General features: G+C 36.3%; 1 protein-coding gene across 9 annotated transcripts in view; it reads left to right on the top strand.

The window, feature by feature from the left end:
- LOC132157055 (regulating synaptic membrane exocytosis protein 1-like) overlaps positions 1 to 16196 on the top strand; it is a 70206-nt gene extending 54010 nt beyond the window's left edge. For 4 of the 9 annotated variants that reach the window (XM_059566195.1, XM_059566197.1, XM_059566196.1 and 1 more), the window contains 13 exons: positions 1852 to 1941; positions 3176 to 3253; positions 4162 to 4233; positions 4390 to 4455; positions 5909 to 6021; positions 6135 to 6244; positions 7461 to 7621; positions 8237 to 8457; positions 11138 to 11288; positions 12696 to 12808; positions 12909 to 13010; positions 13598 to 13737; positions 13822 to 16196. In XM_059566195.1, the coding sequence (XP_059422178.1) occupies positions 1852 to 1941; positions 3176 to 3253; positions 4162 to 4233; positions 4390 to 4455; positions 5909 to 6021; positions 6135 to 6244; positions 7461 to 7621; positions 8237 to 8457; positions 11138 to 11288; positions 12696 to 12808; positions 12909 to 13010; positions 13598 to 13737; positions 13822 to 14037 (1633 nt within the window). In that variant the 3' untranslated portion in view covers positions 14038 to 16196. Of the gene's footprint in view, positions 1 to 713; positions 1588 to 1851; positions 1942 to 3175; positions 3254 to 4161; positions 4234 to 4389; positions 4456 to 5908; positions 6022 to 6134; positions 6245 to 7460; positions 7622 to 8236; positions 8458 to 11137; positions 11289 to 12695; positions 12809 to 12908; positions 13011 to 13597; positions 13738 to 13821 lie in introns of those variants that run through there. The other 5 variants (XM_059566203.1, XM_059566198.1, XM_059566199.1 and 2 more) reach the window with 5 other exon arrangements.
- The last annotated feature ends 3892 nt before the right edge of the window (positions 16197 to 20088 follow it).

Consider the following 20088-nt stretch of genomic DNA (forward strand, 5'->3'; position numbering starts at 1 on the left):
TAGCACTAACGTCAGAGAGACGTTGATTACAAATAGTTCTAAATAGTCAACTCAACGTAGCTGTTCAGTTCAACGTAACACCACATACGTCCGTCATGTAGGCTATAATATCAATACGGCAGCAGGAAAAATACTAACTGTTAGCTAACGTTACATTCACAGCCTCAGGTAGTAAACTAAATGCTAAATGGTGCTGCAGCCGCCGACCTTTTTCCCCCTGAGATGTTTGTTGTCCTAAGTAGCTTGCTAGCTTGCAAAAATGGCAAATACCGGTAATACTAAGTGTTACGTTCAGTCAAATACTAACGTTACCACATTAATCAGTTACGTATCATATCAAACCGGCTTAGCTTGTTTGCTAATGCTTACCTGAGTGTCTGTCGTTCTTCTGTTGGTGCTGATGTTACATGCTTCTTCTTGCACTGCTGTTTTGAGGCGTGAGATCATCTATGTGATTATGACACTCACTGCACCTGCGCGAATCCACGAACTAATTGAAGTTCAGAGACTACTTGGGTGGCTCGCTGTAATTCAAAGCAAGCCCACTATGCCGCACTGGCGCTTTATACATGGAACTTGGACAGGGCCAGGGCACACAGGCCATTGTGGCCGTACGATGATTTTTTTTTCACGGGGCATGAAGGCCAAAGTGTAGGGCAACGGCGGCCATGGCCGCGTGGCCGCGGTATAATTCCCACCCTGATTAGGGATGTAGAATATGTAGAATAAATGCTTTATAAGTGCTAAACAACCAATATGTTAGTAAAAGTCATGTTAATAAGCAAATAATTGGTTCCTATACGGAAGTGTTACTATAATTTTTAATTTAATTGCAGTTAACGTGTATGAAAACATCACATTCAGTTCACACTTAAGTATGCTCTTTTGAAAGATTATTATTTCTGGTATAAGCATATGCTAACGTTGGCTGCTTTTTCACAAGGGTTCATAAAAAACAGCACATTTGTATTTTCAACATCATCATATGCCATATCTAAACACATAGTGTAATATTGTAGTCATTGAGCTGGAGATTGAAATACAGACAATCCTGTTGGAATCTGCCACTGTTAGATGCTAAGATGGTAAGTGAATGTGAGTGTTTTCTGTCTGACTGTGGTGTTCTGGTTGCTGTGGATGTTTAAAGTAGCATCTGTAATTTAAAAGATACAATTTATTTGAAGAGTTAGAAAGTAAATCAGCGTTAGCTATAAACATCTTGAGGCATGTCCTAACCTGGCGCGATGGGACAAGCTATGTGTCTGTCCAAACCAAGTAGGTCCATAATTGCTGGAGAAAGCTGTCCTTTAGCATTCCCTTTGGTTGGGACACAGTGTTAAACTTCCAACATTCCTCCACAGAAAACATGGCCATGTGATTATATTTTATAATGTTTTTATTTATTTATTTTTTTGGTCTTTTTCTGTAACTTATGTTTGCACTTGTTGGACTTTCGTTTGTGTTCAGCTTAACACTTCCTGCATGCCTTAAGTTAAAGTCACGGCTGTCTGTAGTCACTGCCACTCAACGTACAGTCATACGTCGAGTTCTTAGGTGCACAGACAAGATCACCATTAGCCATATTAGGTAAGGGGTCGAACATGTCAAAAACCATTTTTTATATATATACATCAAACATTCAACAGCTCCCAAGAGCCAGCAGCTCCTCATTCCGAAAGTTAGCAGAAAAATCAACCATTATCTCACTCACCACATTTTAGCAGCTCTCTTGACTTCCTCCCCTTAAGATTTACAGGTTTGCTTTTCATTTTATTTTGGACCTAATTTTTTTTCTTTGTCATCTTCCTTTTTTCCCTTCTTTCTCCTTTGGATGGCATGTTGTGTCCCTAGTGATCTACAGCCCTCTCTTGACAGGGTTAGAAGTGCTAGTACCAACTGTCTGAGACCAGGTTCTAATTCCAATTCACCTGAACGAGACAGGTACACTCTTTATTTTGAATCGGATTATTTCAGTTTTGTGAATTTGTCATTAATATCATTCACATACTTTTAAGGAGACTCTTAGATTGTTCCTTCGTGATGTCCTTTAAACACAGCAATCACTGGGTCTTATTTACTAATGTGCATACACATGTTGTTTTGCTTAAAATTTGTGCGCAAAAACAGAAATCTTCCTTTTTTTTTGGAAAGTTTTTTTTTTTTTTCTCGGATAAAATTTAGAACAAACTAAAACCACATATACAAATCCTTGTGGCATTAGACACATTAAATTAGCTAAGTTAAATTTTGGTCACATTTTATTTTAAAGTCCGATTCGCTGTATTAACAAACCATTAACCACAAATTTTGCCTCAATAAACTCCTAATTTGCTGCTTATTAATAGTTAGTAGGGTCGTTGTTAAGGTTATGTATTGGGTAGTATTAAGGATGTAGAATATGGTCATGCAGAATATGTGCTTTATATGTACTGATAAACAGCCAATATGTTCATAATAAGAACGCTAATAACCAGTTATTTAATAGTGAGAATTGGTCCCTATAGTAAAGTCTTACCTAAATGATTATATAAATCAATTGTATACATTTAAAAAGGTTGGGGTCATTAAGATTTGTTCTGTTTTCAAGTCTCTTAAGCTCACAAAAGCTGCATTTGTTTAATTAAAAATACAGTGATATTGTGAAATAATATTGCAATTTAAAATAACTGTTTTCTATTTGAATATATTTTAAAATGTAATTTATTCCTGTGATGGCAAAGCTGAATTTTCAGCATCACTTCTCCAGTCTTCAGTATCACACGATCCTTTAGATCCTGTGCTGATTCTTTTAATGATCAATGTTGGAAACAGTTGAGCTGCTTAATATTTTTGTAAGAACTGGGATACTTTTGCAAGTATTAGTAAATTACACCCAGTGTGTCTACGTTAATGTTAATGTCAAAGCCAAAGTAACATACCACTGTTGGGTCACCCACTTTGCACTGCTCTATTAGCGTGACTCTTATGGCCTGACAGTTTTGACTTTGATAGGGAGCCTTATATCCAACCACTCTAGCAGGAGAAGTGTAAAAAATGAGTTCCCTGAATCTGTGCATCTTCTTATATGTCTGACATGACCATTGTCACAGTCTCTGTATTGACTTCCCGTGTTTCTTCCATCTCCACTTTCAACTCTTTGGGTGTTTGTGGATCACACACGCACACACTCACGCAGGAGCACCCAGTCTCTGCCCCGTACCAGACCTATGAGCCCCAGGATCCTAATTCAGCATGCCTCCCCAGAAGACGACAGGTATCCCTCCTGTCCTCCAGTCCTATTGCTAAACCTCTCTGCTCTTCTAACCTGTCCATGGGACTAGATAGTGGATGTAACTAACCCTCCAGCCTTCTGTAGCTTCTGACCCATTGCTTGCTGTGACCCGACCCCATGATTTTAATTCTCTATAATGTGATCGCCAGTGTGTTTTGTAGATTTTCAGCAGCTTAGTAGCTTTAAAAATGTTGTGACTTGTGGCTTTTGTGCTGTGTTGTGTTACTCTGGATTTCGTGAGGTTGTATTTTAGTCCCTTTTTTCTAAACTTATTTGTTCTGTTGATACTATCTTCTAAACCTTTCTATGAATTTCTCCAACAGTTTTTGTCATTTAGATACAGTCTTTCACTTAACAGTGGCACCAAAAAGTATGCTTACACATACAAATTTATGAATATCTTTGCATTGTATAACAAAATATCAAACTAACTGAGATATAATTTGAAATTAAAATACCACAAGCACACTTTTCAGGCAAAACATTTCACATAAGAAAAGTTAAATAATTGATTTGCAGATGCAAATGCTGTGATATTCAGACATTTTAAGTGTCCAGGCCCTTTGGGGGCACTGCATGTGTCTTCACTTTTTTTTCTCTGTGTTCAACTGAAATGGTAATGATTTCAGAGGTTTCGTTTTAAAGTTTCGGGTATGAACATCACATAAGTCATATGTGACCCCTGATGCATAAGAGTCAAGTTTCTGTGTTCCATATCATGCACAGTTTGTCTTAATTATGTCTTAATTACTGTACATGTTATTGTATAATTTAGCCACTTAACCAAAGTGTAATGAAATTATGTTTCATTAACATCAGCCCATACTGTGTCATTGTGTGTCTATGTGTCCATGCCCCTCATATGTGTTTGACCTGATCTTATGAATCAGCTGGGTTTTGGAGGCTATGTTCCCCGCTCAAGAGACAGTTCACCACCTCAGTGCAAAGCCTGACGCACAGAGGTACACACACAGGAAGAGCTCTAGTGCACATATACCAGTAACATGTCCATCTCCATTGTGGCATTTTATTAGACAGGAGTTTCATTTAAGTCCTGAGTGAATCCACTCCTCATTCTTTTACTTTTTCGTCTCGCCTCGATCATTTCCATGTTGCAGGCAGTCGAGAACTCTGGACAAGCCTAGCTGTCAGAAACGTGGCAAGAAAATATCTGAAAGCGAGCGGTAAGATTTATCAAACCACGTCATTTCATGTCACATTTGCATTGCCTGTTTATTGTACCCTAAGTCCTGTGTGTCCATACAGTACCTGTTTTAGACACAAATCACACTTGTTTCACACTGGATAAAGCTTCTAGATTGGGTTTGTATAGTGTTTTTGTGAAATGGTGAATAATGTATGTTCAGTTGTTCCTGACCATTTCTATATTTTATAAAAGGCCCAAAATTAAAACATTGCCAAAGCTCCAAATGTAAGTAAAAATGTACTCTCATGAGTAAATAAATTGGTTGAATAAAATAGTTACTCACCTGTTTCTCGTAATCTTTAAAAAATATTTCAGTTGAAATTAGGAAAGCAGTGATATGAAAAAAACAAGTGATTTTAAGCATTATTGCAAAGAAAAGTGCCTCACTTGTCTTTTCTGTAAATGTATTTTTTATTTTTGCTGAGTGATGGAGACTAATTCATCAAAAATGACAAAAAGACCTATAGAATGTATGGCTAGTACATTTTCTCAAATCATCCATTATCAGAAGTTATGGCAAATATTACATTTGGACCTCGTTATATATTTTAGTATATTATACTTTACACTGTGTACTGTATATATTTTTTTACAGGGAAATGCTGCACTGGCTTCATCCACAAACATATTTGTTTCTTCACACATTCACACTTTATTTCTCCATCTATTTTTTCAAATACTTTGTTGGCTTTTTCTCCATTTGTTTTCCCCCCAGTTTGTCACATTGATTTTATTTTTCCTTTATTCTGTCTTGTATGTTGCTATTCGTACTGGCCTGCAGCATTCAGCCAACCTCAATTCTAAAGGGCTCGTGCAGGAAGAAGGTATATCGCTGCCTCCATTGAGTTAGGTGACCTGTGAGGGGGTCAACCCCAGGCTCACCCCAAATGGAAAGGTGCCGACCCTGATCTGGGCTGAGAAGCCATGCTGTCCCTAACCCATCCTACACAAAAAGGCTTGTCATTGCTATAATCTCTGCTGCTTTTGCTCTTTTCTCTGAGATGTTTTGTGTGGTTGCTGCTTTTCATACTGAAAATCCACCCGTCCTCATCACCTACCCACAGCTTTCTGTGTTTACCGCTCTTTCACAGTTTAACACTATTTTTTTCACTGGTTTCACACCTGCCACTCTTGTACTTGTTTTTCTTTCCTAATAGCTCTCAGCAATAATACATATCTGATGTGATTAATAATGTACCCCGAGTATGCAGACATTGGTCCGATCAAGATATGATGTTCTTTTAGTGAAAATGTGTAGTACTTCTTGATGTTGTTTGTTCAAACAGTAGTTTTCACTTTGGTTCACACTGGTTTACCATATTGATGGCCAGGTACTAGATACAATCATAAGATAAAGTTTGCATCACTCTTTTTGTTTCTTTCTCTCTCTCTCTTTCTCTCTCTCTCTCTCATTATGTCTCTTCCATCAGGGTGCAGCCACACTCCAGCTCCAAATTTTCCTCATCTACAGCGGCCCCTTCTTTGACACGCAAGATCAGACAGCTTCCCCAAGTCCCTGCCAAAAGCAGCAGTGTAGAGCAAGGTACAGTCGTTGTCTGATGACTTGTACTGGTTACTTTTTAAAATGTTCTTTGAGTAAATATGCAAAATGTGAAATGATGAGCATCCTATTGTTGTGTAACATGTATGTATTAGCTCTTGCTTCAGAGGAGCGAACGCGGCAAATGAAAGTACGTACCTTCCAAACACCAGCTCCCTCCAGTACCAGCCACGATCTGGAGAGGACGCTCAAGAATAAAAGAGAGGTGAGTGCCGTTTGTTCTCTCTCAGATTAGAATTCATATACACTCCTATTCAAAAGTTTGGATTCAATATGATTTTTATTTATTTTTATTTTTGAGAGAAGTGTTGTAAGCTCAACAACGCTGCATTTATTTGATCAAAAATATAGAAAAAACTCAGTTTAAATATATATATATATATACAGTACAGACCAAAAGTTTGGACACACCTTCTCATTCAAAGAGTTTTCTTTATTTTCATGACTATGAAAATTGTAGAGTCACACTGAAGGCATCACAACTATGAATTAACACGTGGAATTATATATGGAATTATATACATAACAAAAAAGTGTGAAACATCTGAAAATATGTCATATTCTAGGTTCTTCAAAGTAGCCACCTTTTGCTTTGATTACTGCTTTGCACACTCTTGGCATTCTCTTGATGAGCTTCAAGAGGTAGTCACCTGAAGTGGTCTTCCAACAGTCTTGAAGGAGTTCCCCGAGAGATGCTTAGCACTTGTTGGCCCTTTTGCCTTCAGTCTGCGGTCCAGCTCACCCCTAAACCATCTCGATTGGGTTCAGGTCCGGTGACTGTGGAGGCTAGGTCATCTGGCGCAGCACCCCATCACTCTCCTTCTTGGTTAAATAGCCCTTGATGCCTTCAGTGTGACTCTACAATTTTCATAATCATGAAAATAAAGAAAACTCTTTGAATGAGAAGGTGTGTCCAAACTTTTGGTCTGTACTAAAAAATATTAAATAAAATAAAATTACAATTTTAAAGAATTAAAATCTTCTAATTTGAATATGAATTTATTCCTGTGATGGGAAATCTGAATTTTCTGCAGCCATTACTCATGATTATTAGAAATCATTCTGATATGCTGATTTGGTGCTCGGGAAACATTTGTGCTGCCTAATTTTGTGGAAATCATGATATTTTTTCAGGATTCTTTGATGAATATAAAGTTCAGAAGAACAACATTTATTTGAAACATAATTCTTTTGTAATATAAATGTCTTTACTGTCACTTTTGATTGATTTAATGCATCCTTGCTGAATTAAAGTACTACTAAAAAAGAATGCAAACCTTTAGAATGGTAGAGTGTTATCCCATCCAAAGTCATTCAAACGTTTTTTTTTGTTGTTGTTGTTATTTTTTAATTTAGAATGCTCATTTGTTTTTAGTTCAAATTATGTATGCTTAAATTTTTTGTTCATTCCATTCCACTAGCTTTATAAGGAGCAGCGACAGAGCTGTGAAAATGTATCCCATAAGTCCTCAGACAGTGATGTCAGTGACGTGTCAGCCATCTCTCGTGCCAGCAGTGCCTCGCGGATCAGTAGCACCAGCTACATGTCCATTCAATCAGAACGACCCAGGGGTCAATTTAGGTGAGATGCATGGTGTAGCACCACTCTGGACTATTGGATTAGATTTGTGAATTTTAATAATATATTGATTATTACTTTTTAGTTTTATTACATTTTTCTTATAAATGTGGTGATCAGTAGTTAATCTAAAAATAATGGTTACTTTCCATACATTTGTGTTGTAAACATGGAGTATTACACTTCTGTTAAAAGGTTTGGGGTCAGCAAGATTCTGTAAGGATGCATAAATTAATGAAAAAATATTATTACATATATATATATGTATGACTACTTATGTTATTGCTGTATTTAAAATAAAAAATACAACAGCCTTAAACTTTTGAACAGTAGTGTACACTGTAAATCAAACACTTTTTTTCTTCTTTTCTTTTAATCAAAAAAGCAAAGACAAAATCTGTTTTCTGTTATTCCTTTAGATGATTCTCAGTCTTTTCCATGATAGCGTCATTCTCAGATTTTTATGATTTTCAGTAAGCTCATGTTGAGGGAAGTGAAAAAAGCAGAAAGAGCGCTCACAATAATCAAATGCAGAGGGTCGTATTAACGTCAGAATAGTTATTTTCCATTTGTCATTTGGGCTACTAGGAGTCTTTGCTATTTTTCTACCCATACCAGCCGTCATATCCATCCATCCAGCCGCAGCATGCTGAAGAGTACGAGTGTTAGTGGGGAAATCTACACTCTGGAGCGTACGGATGGCAGTCAGTCAGACACCGCTCTGGGAACACTGGGAGCAGGAGGCAAAAAGCGCAGATCCAGCCTTAGCGCGCGTGTAGTCGCCATCGTGGGCATTCCCTCCCGCCGCAGCAGGAGCACCTCTCAGCTCAGTCAGACAGGTCAGACGCTTCGCACCTTGTCAATGCCTTTGTGTGTGTGTGTCTTTTTCAGTTAAAAGCTCAGATTTCTATGCAACAATGGCATATAGCTTGGATGATGATATCAAGTGATGATCAAGTATTGTACCTAATAAAATAAAGTACTGAAATCCAAGACATGCTGCTCGCTGCTTCACATCCCATATAGGGCCATTGACCAGGCATTTAGTCCCATTAAAACTCATTGTTTATATATCACTGTCTGCTAAAGTCACATTGTTTTCTAATGCGGACAGTGGCAGGGTTAAGTTTAGTTTTAAATGTAACTTGTATACTCTTTTAAACACTAGAGAAGAGATACAGTATGCCGATGAGTTTCATTGGCTCAGATAGTTTAGCCGGAGGCGCCCTCTACTGGTATAGAAGCTAATATCTGCAATTATTATGGCCAAAAATGTTTCAGTAACAATAAAAAGATATTTAATTAAATTACATTAGTGTCATTTGGGCTAAAAGCAGTAGGGAATCATCACCAAAATGGAGAATGACAAATTATATTAAGCAATGTCTTTAAAACGGCATCACTTCAGAAAATTTGCCAAGACCGTTGGATGTTTTTTTTTTTAGTCTTCCTGCTTTTTCTTAGATTGCTATCTCTTATCAGTGTTTACTCTTTTTTCCGGGGTCATCCTTGTCTGGTGGATCTATGCATCAGGTCTCTCTCTACCCTGTTTCACTTCTTAAAGTATGTGTCTTCAGTCAGTAGGAGCTGAAACCTCAGGCTGGAAATATGAATGGCAGCATGTTAGCACTGGCAGAAGTTCATTGTGTCAGGTGCAGATCAACCCTGAATTCCTATCAGATGTAATGTAGATAAATGCCTTTGATGTTGGATCTGATACCCTCTAAAATCTCATATTTTAAGCTCTGTCTGTTTATAGTTTAATAAATGGACTGCTGAAAAAAGAAACAAATTCAAAAAGGATGGCAAAAGAAGTTTTTTTGGCACCGCTGTCTGCCAAGTGCCTGGATAATATCTTAAAAGGCCCATCAGATGATAAATCAGAAAGAGTTGCAAAGCTGTGATAAATCAGCATTTTAAAGAGCTCCGCTGCTCTGTAACAGCTGTTCCACGCTCTGCCCACTGCACCAGCCTCATCCATTCACAACAATAGCCAAAACTAAAAATAAGATTACCATAACACTTTGTAAATCTGTTTACATGATTTAAAGCGTTAGGTAGTAAAAAATGACCAACAACAATTCTTTTAAAGCATTTAATAATCTAAGTTCTTGGTAATATACAGTATGCACATACTAATATATTTTAAACATTTTTATAATTGTATAAATCAGCATAGTTAATGTATTACATACACATGAATTAACAGTATATTTACACTACCATTCCAAAGTTAAGTGTTGGCCAGTTTTTACATTTATTTGATATAAATGCAGTAAAAACAAAATTTTTCAAAATATCATTTATTCCTTTAATGGCAAAGCTGAATTTTCAGCAGCCATTACACGATCCTTCAGAAATCATTCTAATATACTGAGTTGGTGCTCAAGAGACGTTTCTTATAATCAGTATTAAAAATGGTTGTGCTGCTTAATATTCTTAATGGATTAAAAATTATTTTTTTATACAGAAAATAAAAAATATTATTTTTGTTGACATATTTCAGGATTCTTCAATAAATAGATTATTTTTAGGATTTCTTTGAATACTGTCTCATCCTGAAATTGGCGAACAGTAGTAACCTAGATTAATAAATGCTAAATAAATAAATAAAAATTGTTGTTATTGTTAGTTGATTGTTCATTTTACCTAATGCATTAATTGATGTTAACAAATTGAACCTTTATACAAAATTTTACCTGGATTACTAACTGTATTAAAACTTTATCAATTAAACATGTTTTTAATAGTCAACACTGTTTTGTCAAAAAAAAGAAAAAAAAAAGAAACACCAACAACAAGTGTTACAGGCCAAAGATGACATGGGGAATGACTAATGATGACAGTGACATAGACTGCATATTATAGCGACACCCAGTGTTCATATTATGTATTTAATTAATTTCATTTATTTGGACACAAGCTGAACCTCAACATACAGATGATCTTGTATTGTATTCCGTAGATTAGATTTATCTTCAGTTGTTTTCTGCTCTATTTTTCTGTTTCCTCAAATAATATCAGAAGCATGCAAGTCTGTTAATGACAATCCTTGGACATTTTGTTTTGTCTGTACATTTTGTCAGAATAAGCCACTGATGGTGGTTTGATGAAAGTGAACACAATGAGTGAAGAGATAAATCTCTCTGCTACATTTTGTACTGGGATGACAGCACCTCTGTGAGCCGCCTCAGTCACTGACATTTTCAAAGGATCTGTAATCCATCAAAAGGCCATAAACAGTACAGATGGTGCCCCATGACGTCCAGCAGGAGATGTTACACTCACCAGGGGTGAAGTGCTTTGTATTAGATGGCAATATTTTCTCCTGAGTGTAGAATAGTACACGAATAGGCACACACACAAGTGAACATAAAACCTTGCAAAAATCAAAGCAACTATGTTTTTATTATTATTATTATTTTTGTATTAGACCTGCAATAATTCAAAAGAATAATTTATTATAATATCATGGTACTGATGTAGTTATCATTAAAACTGTATTTTTTCTACTAACAGAGGCAGCCAACAAGAAAGCAAAGGGATCCAGTAAGATCCAGCGCAGTCAGGAGACGGGAATGGCAGTGGAGTATCCCCGCAATGTCATGGCTCGCCAAGCCAGTCGAGAGTCCACTGATGGCAGCATGAACAGTTACAGCTCTGAGGGCAAGTTAGTATCTAGAGCCTTTTTTTACATACACACAACTTTGCAGTTCTAAACCACAGATTAATATATCACTTTGTTTTCTTCACTATTTTGCGTCACTACCTCAGGGGTTTGCATACATTTTAAAGTTGATTAAAAGTGACCGTATGTCAAATAAATATTGTTTTCGTCAAAGGATCCTTAACAATAATCACGGTTTCCAAATATGTGTTAAGCAGCACAACTTTTTTAACATTTGTAATAATAGGAAATGTTTCTTGAGCACAAAATCGGTATATTAGAATGATTTCGGAAGGGTCAAGTGAAACTGAAGAAAGGAGTAATGACTGCTGAAAATTCAGCTTAGCTATCACAGGAATAAATTACATGTAGAAATATTTAAATGGAAAACAGCTTATTTTAAATAGTAACATTTTTCCACAATGCTACTTTAATATATTTTTAAACAAATAAACACAGCCTTAAATGGTAGCATACTATGTGTATTATGATGAATAATGATGCTATTTTACCCGAAGCTGACCTGCTTACCAGCTCACACTTCTTTAAAATGTCTTGTCTCTGGTGTTTTTATGCATTGGCTGCAAACCCATCACTAATACGTAAGTGGTCTCTCAGCAGGCTGTGTGTCATGTTCTTATGAGCTTCTCTTCTAGATTTATTTGGAAAAACCAAAAGGATAAGCTAATAGAAACAGTCTGATTTACAGAGCTACTGTAATGCTGTGTCCACTACTTTCTCAGCTCCATTTTTGGAGCCAGATGGCAAGCGGTACTCCCCTATAATAATTAAAATATCCATCATCTTCAGAGAGGGGTCTTGGCAGGGTCTGTAGCTCCATAGAGAACGGCAGCCGCGCTTCCCTTTGTGGCTTCAGAGCAGCGTTTGGTCAAGTGTGACTTAAGGCTTATTTCACGTGATTGTGTTTTAAATAGTATGAAATCACACAAGGCTGTTCATATGGTAGCACGACACGGGCTGGCACATCCCTCAGACATTCCTGCTGGAGTTAGGTCATGGAAATTGCGCTGGTCTCAAAGGAATTATTGAGTGTATTAAGAGGGGCCTTAACGCAGGACAGGGTTTACATACCATACACAGAGCAAGTCTGCTGCTGGAGGAGATGGGCTGCATTTCACAAGCTTTTGAACTCTATTCGAGGGCAGTGGGCTCATTCTGAATATATACTCATATTTCATCCAAATAAACAAATAGTTTTATAGGGTCTTGTTTGTTTTCATTTGTTGGTATCTACTGTACAAAGATTTATTTTTTAATTTCTATTGATTTATGACAAAAATGTATTTAAGAACGGCTGAAGAAATTTATCGTAACTTGTATTTGAATTGCTGCCTTACAGTTGATATCTATCCATTCATTTGTCTATCTGATAACCTGTGTATGTCTCAGTCTGATCTTCTCAGGGATGAGGTTAGGGGCCGACAGCCAGTTCAGTGACTTCCTAGATGGACTTGGCCCTGCTCAGCTGGTGGGTAGACAAACACTTGCCACGCCGGCTATGGGTAAGTAAACATCTTCATTTATGTACTGAATAAAGTCTACAGTATGTCAGTTGAATTTGCTGCCATGGAAAACTTGAAAACACTTTGTTTTGTTTTATAGGAGATGTTCAGATTGGAATGATAAACAAGAAAGGGCACCTGGAAGTTGAGGTTATCAGGGCCCGTGGTCTTATACCTAAACCAGGTTCCAAATCGCTGCCGGGTGAGAATGTGCCAACAATACATCCAGTAATTTACATTAGCAGTGTATAATAGTAAATATATATGAAGGATTCATTATATGTCTTATTTGTATAAGTAATGAGTAAATTAATCAGTTTTAAGTGCACCAGTTTTTTTTTCTTTTTTTATGTAAGCATGTAGCCATTTATGACCATTCATCAATGGTCAGTAAGATTTTCTTTTTTAACTATAGAATTAATACTTTTATACAGCAATTGATCAGAAGTGATTGTAAATACATTTACATCATGTGAAACTGAGAACTAAAATATTAATATATATTGAAATAGAATAGTTGAATAGTAGAAATATAATGAAAATATTACTATTTACTATATTTCTGATCAAATATATGCAGCCTTGGTCAGTACTTCTTAAAAAGAATTGAACAGTGTAGTGTTTATAGTGCTTAATGGAAATGTGATTTAAAGTTTATTAATGAAGTGATTACATCCCCAAAACTTGATCATTAATACATTGTATTAATTGTAAATATAACATGTGCCACCACCAGGCACTATAACTGCCTGAACAACCCTAGTTGAGCACTACGTCTGCTGTTCACAGCTCCCTATGTCAAGGTCTATTTGCTGGAAAACGGAGCATGCAAATCAAAAAAGAAAACCAAGATTGCACGGAAAACGCTTGATCCCTTATATCAGCAATCGCTGCTGTTTGAGGAAAGTCCGCAGGGTAAAGTTCTTCAGGTAGGCAGCAAATTTAATTTGTTTGCTTCCAATATGCCTCCAAAGTTAATATTTATGCTTATTGACCACCGAATATGTCTTTAGGTAATAGTCTGGGGAGATTATGGCCGCATGGACCACAAATGTTTCATGGGAGTCGCCCAGATTCTTTTAGAGGAGCTGGATCTTTCTAGCACCGTGATCGGTTGGTACAGACTGTTTCCCCCTTCATCATTGGTCGACCCGACGTTAGCTCCTCTCACTCGTCGTGCTTCCCAGACCTCGCTGGACTCTTCAGTGCCGCCGGGCATCAGGTCCTAGTGAACGGACAGGAAACGTACGACTCAGTGGACCAATCAGAACCAGAGCGGCAGATAAAGAGACAGATGGACAGAATCATGATCAAAGCTTTGCTGAAGCCTGACAATCACTTCTCTCTTTTACTTTTGATCTTTGGGTTGTAGAGATTTCCTTTGATCCACTCTGCTCCTTTACTGCATGTTTTGTGGCTGAGATGACGATTCGACCCAAACAGAAAAGAGAAGGAAGGGATAGGCAGCCGAAATGCGATCCCGCTTCAGCCTACAGTGGCGCCGGTAGCCTAGATTGCTCCGGTCAGTCAGCGCATTTATTTTCTCACGTGTTGACGAGAGTGAGAGGACAGCACTGCCTCTCCTCTATATTGCACTTTCAGGAAGCCCCTCTGCTGAAAGACCAGAGGTCAAGGGTTAAAGGTCAAGATTTAGTCTTCTCAGAGAGTTTCCTCTCTGCATCATGGATATTGCATCCGAGGTCCCGCCGTGTGCTGGTCTGGCACGAACTCAGACTCAGATTGTGTGACTGTGGTGTGTGTGTGTGTGTGTGTGTGTGTGTGTGTGTGTGTGTGTGTGTGCGAGAGTGTGCGTTTGTGTCTAAGAAGGCAGGGAGACACCTGAGAACCTTTTAAGTCTGTTTACAGCAGTTGTCACCGACTGCTTTGCCTTTTCACATTAATGTTGACTTGGTAAATAGGCACACTTTGTAGAATGTGAAAACATGCTTCATGGAAGACACAAAACCACATGTATTCGATTCACTGGGACTGTAAGAAGCTGCCACTATCATTTAAAGAAAACATTAGCTCACTAACACGTCCGATTTCCAGGTTTCACGCGATCACAAATCATATCTTACAGGCAATTCCAAGCACTTTTAATTCTATTCCATTTGGTAAAGGACCTGTACATACCGATATTAGAATTTCTACCCGAATAGAATTTACATTATTTTAATGCAAGCACAAATGCTTGATTTTTGAACAAAAAAGAGAAAAAGTTCAAGCTTTGGGAGATTAAAAGTAATACAAAAAAGAGGCCAAAATCGGAAGCTTCCTATTTTTAGCAGTTTGTCATCAGTTTAGTTGATTATAAAACCAATCTCACAGATCCGCCCTGAGGATCACATTTTGAATGTGACAGTGAGATGTCCCAACAAGGGGAACAGACGCCACCAACGAGGGGAACAGCATGAATCTGGAACTGTTCCAAGCTGCATGCACATTTTGTAAAACAAGACAGATGAGAAAAAAAAGAGACTACATTAAGTGTGTGTTAGTTCCACAAACTGTAGGCCAGCTTGTATGTTGCATGTACTTGTACAGTTTGCTTGTACTTGATATAAACAGATTATCCAATAAAACGAAGCCATTCATTCCATGTGTGGGCATTTGGCCGGGTTCCGCCATACACACAGGCCTTATTTTGGGGCTGAATGTCTGTAAGAATTTTTGAATTGTTTGATTTCCTTTTCTTTCTTTTTTTAAACCCTGGACTGATAAATAAGTGCCGTACTGTAGTATTGAGTGAACACAAGGCCCTATTTTATTGAAGATGTTGGTATTCACTGTAGTCTGTACTACTGTGGGCTAAAACTAAGGTAGATCATCTGTATAAAAACTAGAGCAATCTATATATGGAATATAATTATGAAAATCACAATGACTTAGAGATATATCGATATTGAAACAGAGTGTATCAAGTAAACATCACTTACGTACATGCATATATTGTAAATATGAGTCTGCAAAGAAGTTTACTTATATTTACAAAGTGGCCCCATTCAAGTTAATGGATCAGTGATCTGTCTCTTGGTTCTGCTGAGCGGAAGAAGGGATGCCTCCAAAGTTTTATTTTAGTGATGGCCAATCTGATCAGAGAAATTTGGACCTCTATCGATCTGTTGCGTTAGCAAAAATGCTCACGAATCCTCGTTTCAGTGAGAAGTTTACTTTAAATGCCTGGTTTTGACAGACTTATTTACTTTGTCAGTATTATTCAAGGATACTGATTGTTTACAGTTCGTGTGTTCCACTGAAACAAAATTGAAAGTATTCACTGCAACATTTCTTGTTTGTACAGCAGACGTGGCTCAAATAATGTGTATGTTTTATATTCAAGAGTTCATTTTTATCATTTACAAATAAAAGACTGTGTGGAAGAAAATTGGTGTATTATATTTTGCTTTTTTTTTTAGATACGTGTTACAAGTGTTTTTATTTTTATTTTACATTTATGAGCTATTATAATTTGTGTACTAAATATTTAAAAATTTACATTTATTATTATTTTTTACATTTTCCCATGCCCTCAAACCAAATCAAGGTCTGTCCAGTAGCGTCCTGTCCACCAATGCATCATTCTCTAGCCAATCATAATCCAATCCCTCCACCACGTGGAGAAAAGTAGCATTACACGGTTCCTTCCTTTCGTTTAGGGTTTATTTATTTATTTTTTATAGTTGTGCAAAGTCACTGTTTAATTTTGTTAAAAATACTACGTCTATCAGTGCTGCAGATTTTTGGAAATGTGACAATAGACTGTTGTGTTTATATAACCAGTGAGCAGCTGTTCTTATGCCTAATTCAAGAGTGTATCTGATTGTAATTTAATGTCTTTTAAGGTGAGCAATAAAAGTAGCCATTCTGAAGTCTAGTGGGACATGACCTTAAAGAAAGATAAACTAAATTACTTGTATAATGTTATTTTATTAGTAGTAATAATAGATTTGATGTTACTCCAAATTTTCATTCAGTGTAACACTCACTGCTCGTGTTGTAATGCTGGTGCACTGGTCAGTAATACAGGACAGGAACCAATATTAATATTACACAGATGCATCAACACTGAAAATCAAATCAAGCAGAGGCATGTCAGAAAATAAAGTCATTGTACAGTTAGATTGTATTAAAACATTTTTTTTCATGAAACAAATCATACATTTAAAATTGAAATCAAAAACAGACCATGATGTGAAACAGAGTGATGAGGCAAGGCAGGTTTTAGAAGCTGTCACTGTGTGGAAACCTTTCTTAAGTATTTCATATTTCCTTCAAAATGTGAATAGTACCGGCATATTCTGAGATTTTAAAGGCTTCTGAGACACAAAGGTTATAAATAGACATGACAGAGACAGAAAACGAAGACATGAAAGTGCAAACAATAAAGGCTTTAAAACATTAAAATAACAAAAGAGCAGGTATAAATAAAATGCATTTTTCTCACAATCAGAATCAAAAATACAGCGAAAGAAAAATAAAGGTAAGAAGGGGAAATTATTTATAGGGGAAGGGGAATGTATTTATACACTACACTGGTGTTATTTTAATATTATATTTATTAATATTTTGAAGCTTTAATTTTTATATTTCAGTTTACGTTTCAGTCATTTCTCTACAAATTAAACTAATTTATTTTAGTTGGATGCTAAGGCTGCTAATATTTAGGTTGCTAATATCTCTGTTTAAGTTTTTCATGTTAAAATTTTCACACTTTCATTATGAAGACAAACATGACCTATTAGGAGCAGGGCACTCTTAATGCCACTGATGTTTTTTGTTTTTATTGGAGAAAGAAAGGTTCAAGAATGTCAGCAGCTGGAAACCAGGTGTGTTTTTGAGACCAGACCTATTTTGGTCCACCGTGTACTGCAGACGGCCCACCTGATGCTGAGAATTTGGTTAGTGGACAACAAGCCATACAATCATTCAGGTCCAATAATGTTGAATCTGAATGGCTTTTACAGGAAGAAATAACAAGTAAATTACAAGATGATTTGTTAATGAAAAAAATGTAAGTGTAACGGAAGCTAAGCCAGGAGCAAATTTGTTTTAAACTGGCATAAAATAAAAATTGCTACTTTAAAATGGTTAAACAGTCTGCAAGTTTATCAAAAACAAAAAACAAACAAACAAAAAACCTCATACATCATCCGCCTGGAGCTGCTTCTGTGTACAACTGTTGGCGCAATTAAGCTACATTAAAGTGATTAGTACCTTTTGAATATGGATATTTTTCTTACAAAAACGCATCAATTCGCAACAGGAGGCCTTTGTTTTAACTTCTTTTGGACTGATGCATGCAACACCCGCTGAGTGCCATTAAACAGCTTGAAAGATCAAAGACAATGTTTAATATAACTCCAAATGGATTCGTCTGAAAGAAGAAAGTCATATACACCATGCCTTGAGGGTGAGTAATTTATGGGCTAATTTTCATTTTTTGGTGAACTGGTGAACTAAACCTTTAAGTTTAATATTTTCTGAAATTTTGTTGTTTTAATTTGTATTGGTTTTAATTTTTCTTCTAATTGTGTAGGCCTATGTAGATTTTATTTCAGTTTTAGTTATTGTAGTGCATCAAGTTTAAACTGTAAATGAAAATAAGGAAAGTTGCTTTACAACCTGAAAAAGTTGTTAAAGTTGTAAGAATCGAGAAATATTCAGCAGATGAGGAAATAAAAAAATAAAAAATAAAAAAACGAATAAATAGCCAAATAATGTTTTATTTAAAAATAAATAAATAAATAAATAAATAAATAAATAAATAAATAAATAAATAAATAAATAAATAAATAAATAAATAAATAAATAAGCTAGTGCTTCTGCTGGTCAGAGCGGTGAAAATGCGCAAACTCAGCCCAACATGCATAAGCCTCTTCCTTTTTGTTAAAGAAAATCGTTATTGAAATTCTGAAGATTTTTTTTTTACCGTTATGACGTAACGAAGCCTCGTTTACTGAAATCACGTGGCAGTTTGATGCAAGTACAATCACTAGTTCGAAACAAATGAACAATGAATGCACTCACTGAATCAAACAGAGTTGTTAGTGAATCGTCTGACTGAACTGCAGGTTATCATAACTTTTAGTGATATGCGTTTCGAATTTAATTTGATGAGTTAGTTTTATTTTTTATGAACAATCAACTTTAGGCTATAACAAAGTATTAATCCGCTCAAAGTATCTGCAATGGTTCGCGTTCTCTCGTGTGAATCAGTCAGCGGTGTCAAACAGACATGTAGGCTATGTATATTCATAAACTCAGTGCTGTTACATTGCCAGTCATCTGTTAATGGAAAGTGTCTGTTTTGTCTGGTTTCAGACTGCCTGGGAAATGAAACCAGTGCCTTGCAAAGATTTCAAACATTTTTTTAAACGGGCTGATTTATGGGCAGTCTTGCAAATATGTAAAAAGCATATCTTGCGCTCCATTCTTCAAATGAATCTACTGCTAATATTTTAAGTCTCGTTACTCATTTCTCTTTGCCTTGATCCCGATGGCCGTATAATCTTCATAGATTTTTTTATGACAGGGGTTATTGGAGAGTTTGTCTGGGTTTTCACTATCCCTCAGCACCGTGCCATAGGCCTATCACATTCTGCAGAAATGTGTTTCAGGTTGATGGATTGATTGGAGGAGGCATTAACATTTAGAGGCTTTAGTAAACTCTCTGTTAATTCACAGATCTTATGGCCAAACCAAGACTTAATTTTTACGGTTTAACCTAACAGTAATATCAGTGAATCTAATGTGATTGGGATTTCTTATAATAATTAGTGATATAAACGACTGCAGAGAGCTTGGAATACAATGCTAATATAAAGGCGTAAATCATAATCTACATGGAACCACACTATTAGAACAATAATAGCGTCAGTAATTTTTTTCTTTATTATTTAGCCTGTTATGTTAAGGTGTTATGGTTTTGGCTGTATTTCACACTTATCAATGTTTTGTAAATGAATAGGGAATATTTAAGTCTGCATTAACAGACTCACACCACTAGAGTGTGTAGTTGTTAGCGGTGAATGATTCCTTTTTGGAGACCTACAATAATAATAAAAATATATAGAAATAAAAAAAATATGGTCGTAATAATAATGTCTGAAAGACAAAATCGTAGTACCAGAAAGCCTACCCTTTTCAGCCAAATGATTACATTAGAATAAAAATGTCCTGTCCATAAGAGTTTATGTTCTAAGTTCATATGTAGACATTTTTACAGCTGTAAATTTAAGCTTGTTGTACAATACAATACATTTCTTTGTTATATAATA

The sequence above is a fragment of the Carassius carassius genome, chromosome 14 (assembly GCF_963082965.1).
Source record: "Carassius carassius chromosome 14, fCarCar2.1, whole genome shotgun sequence".
Classification (NCBI taxonomy): Eukaryota; Metazoa; Chordata; class Actinopteri; order Cypriniformes; family Cyprinidae; genus Carassius; species Carassius carassius.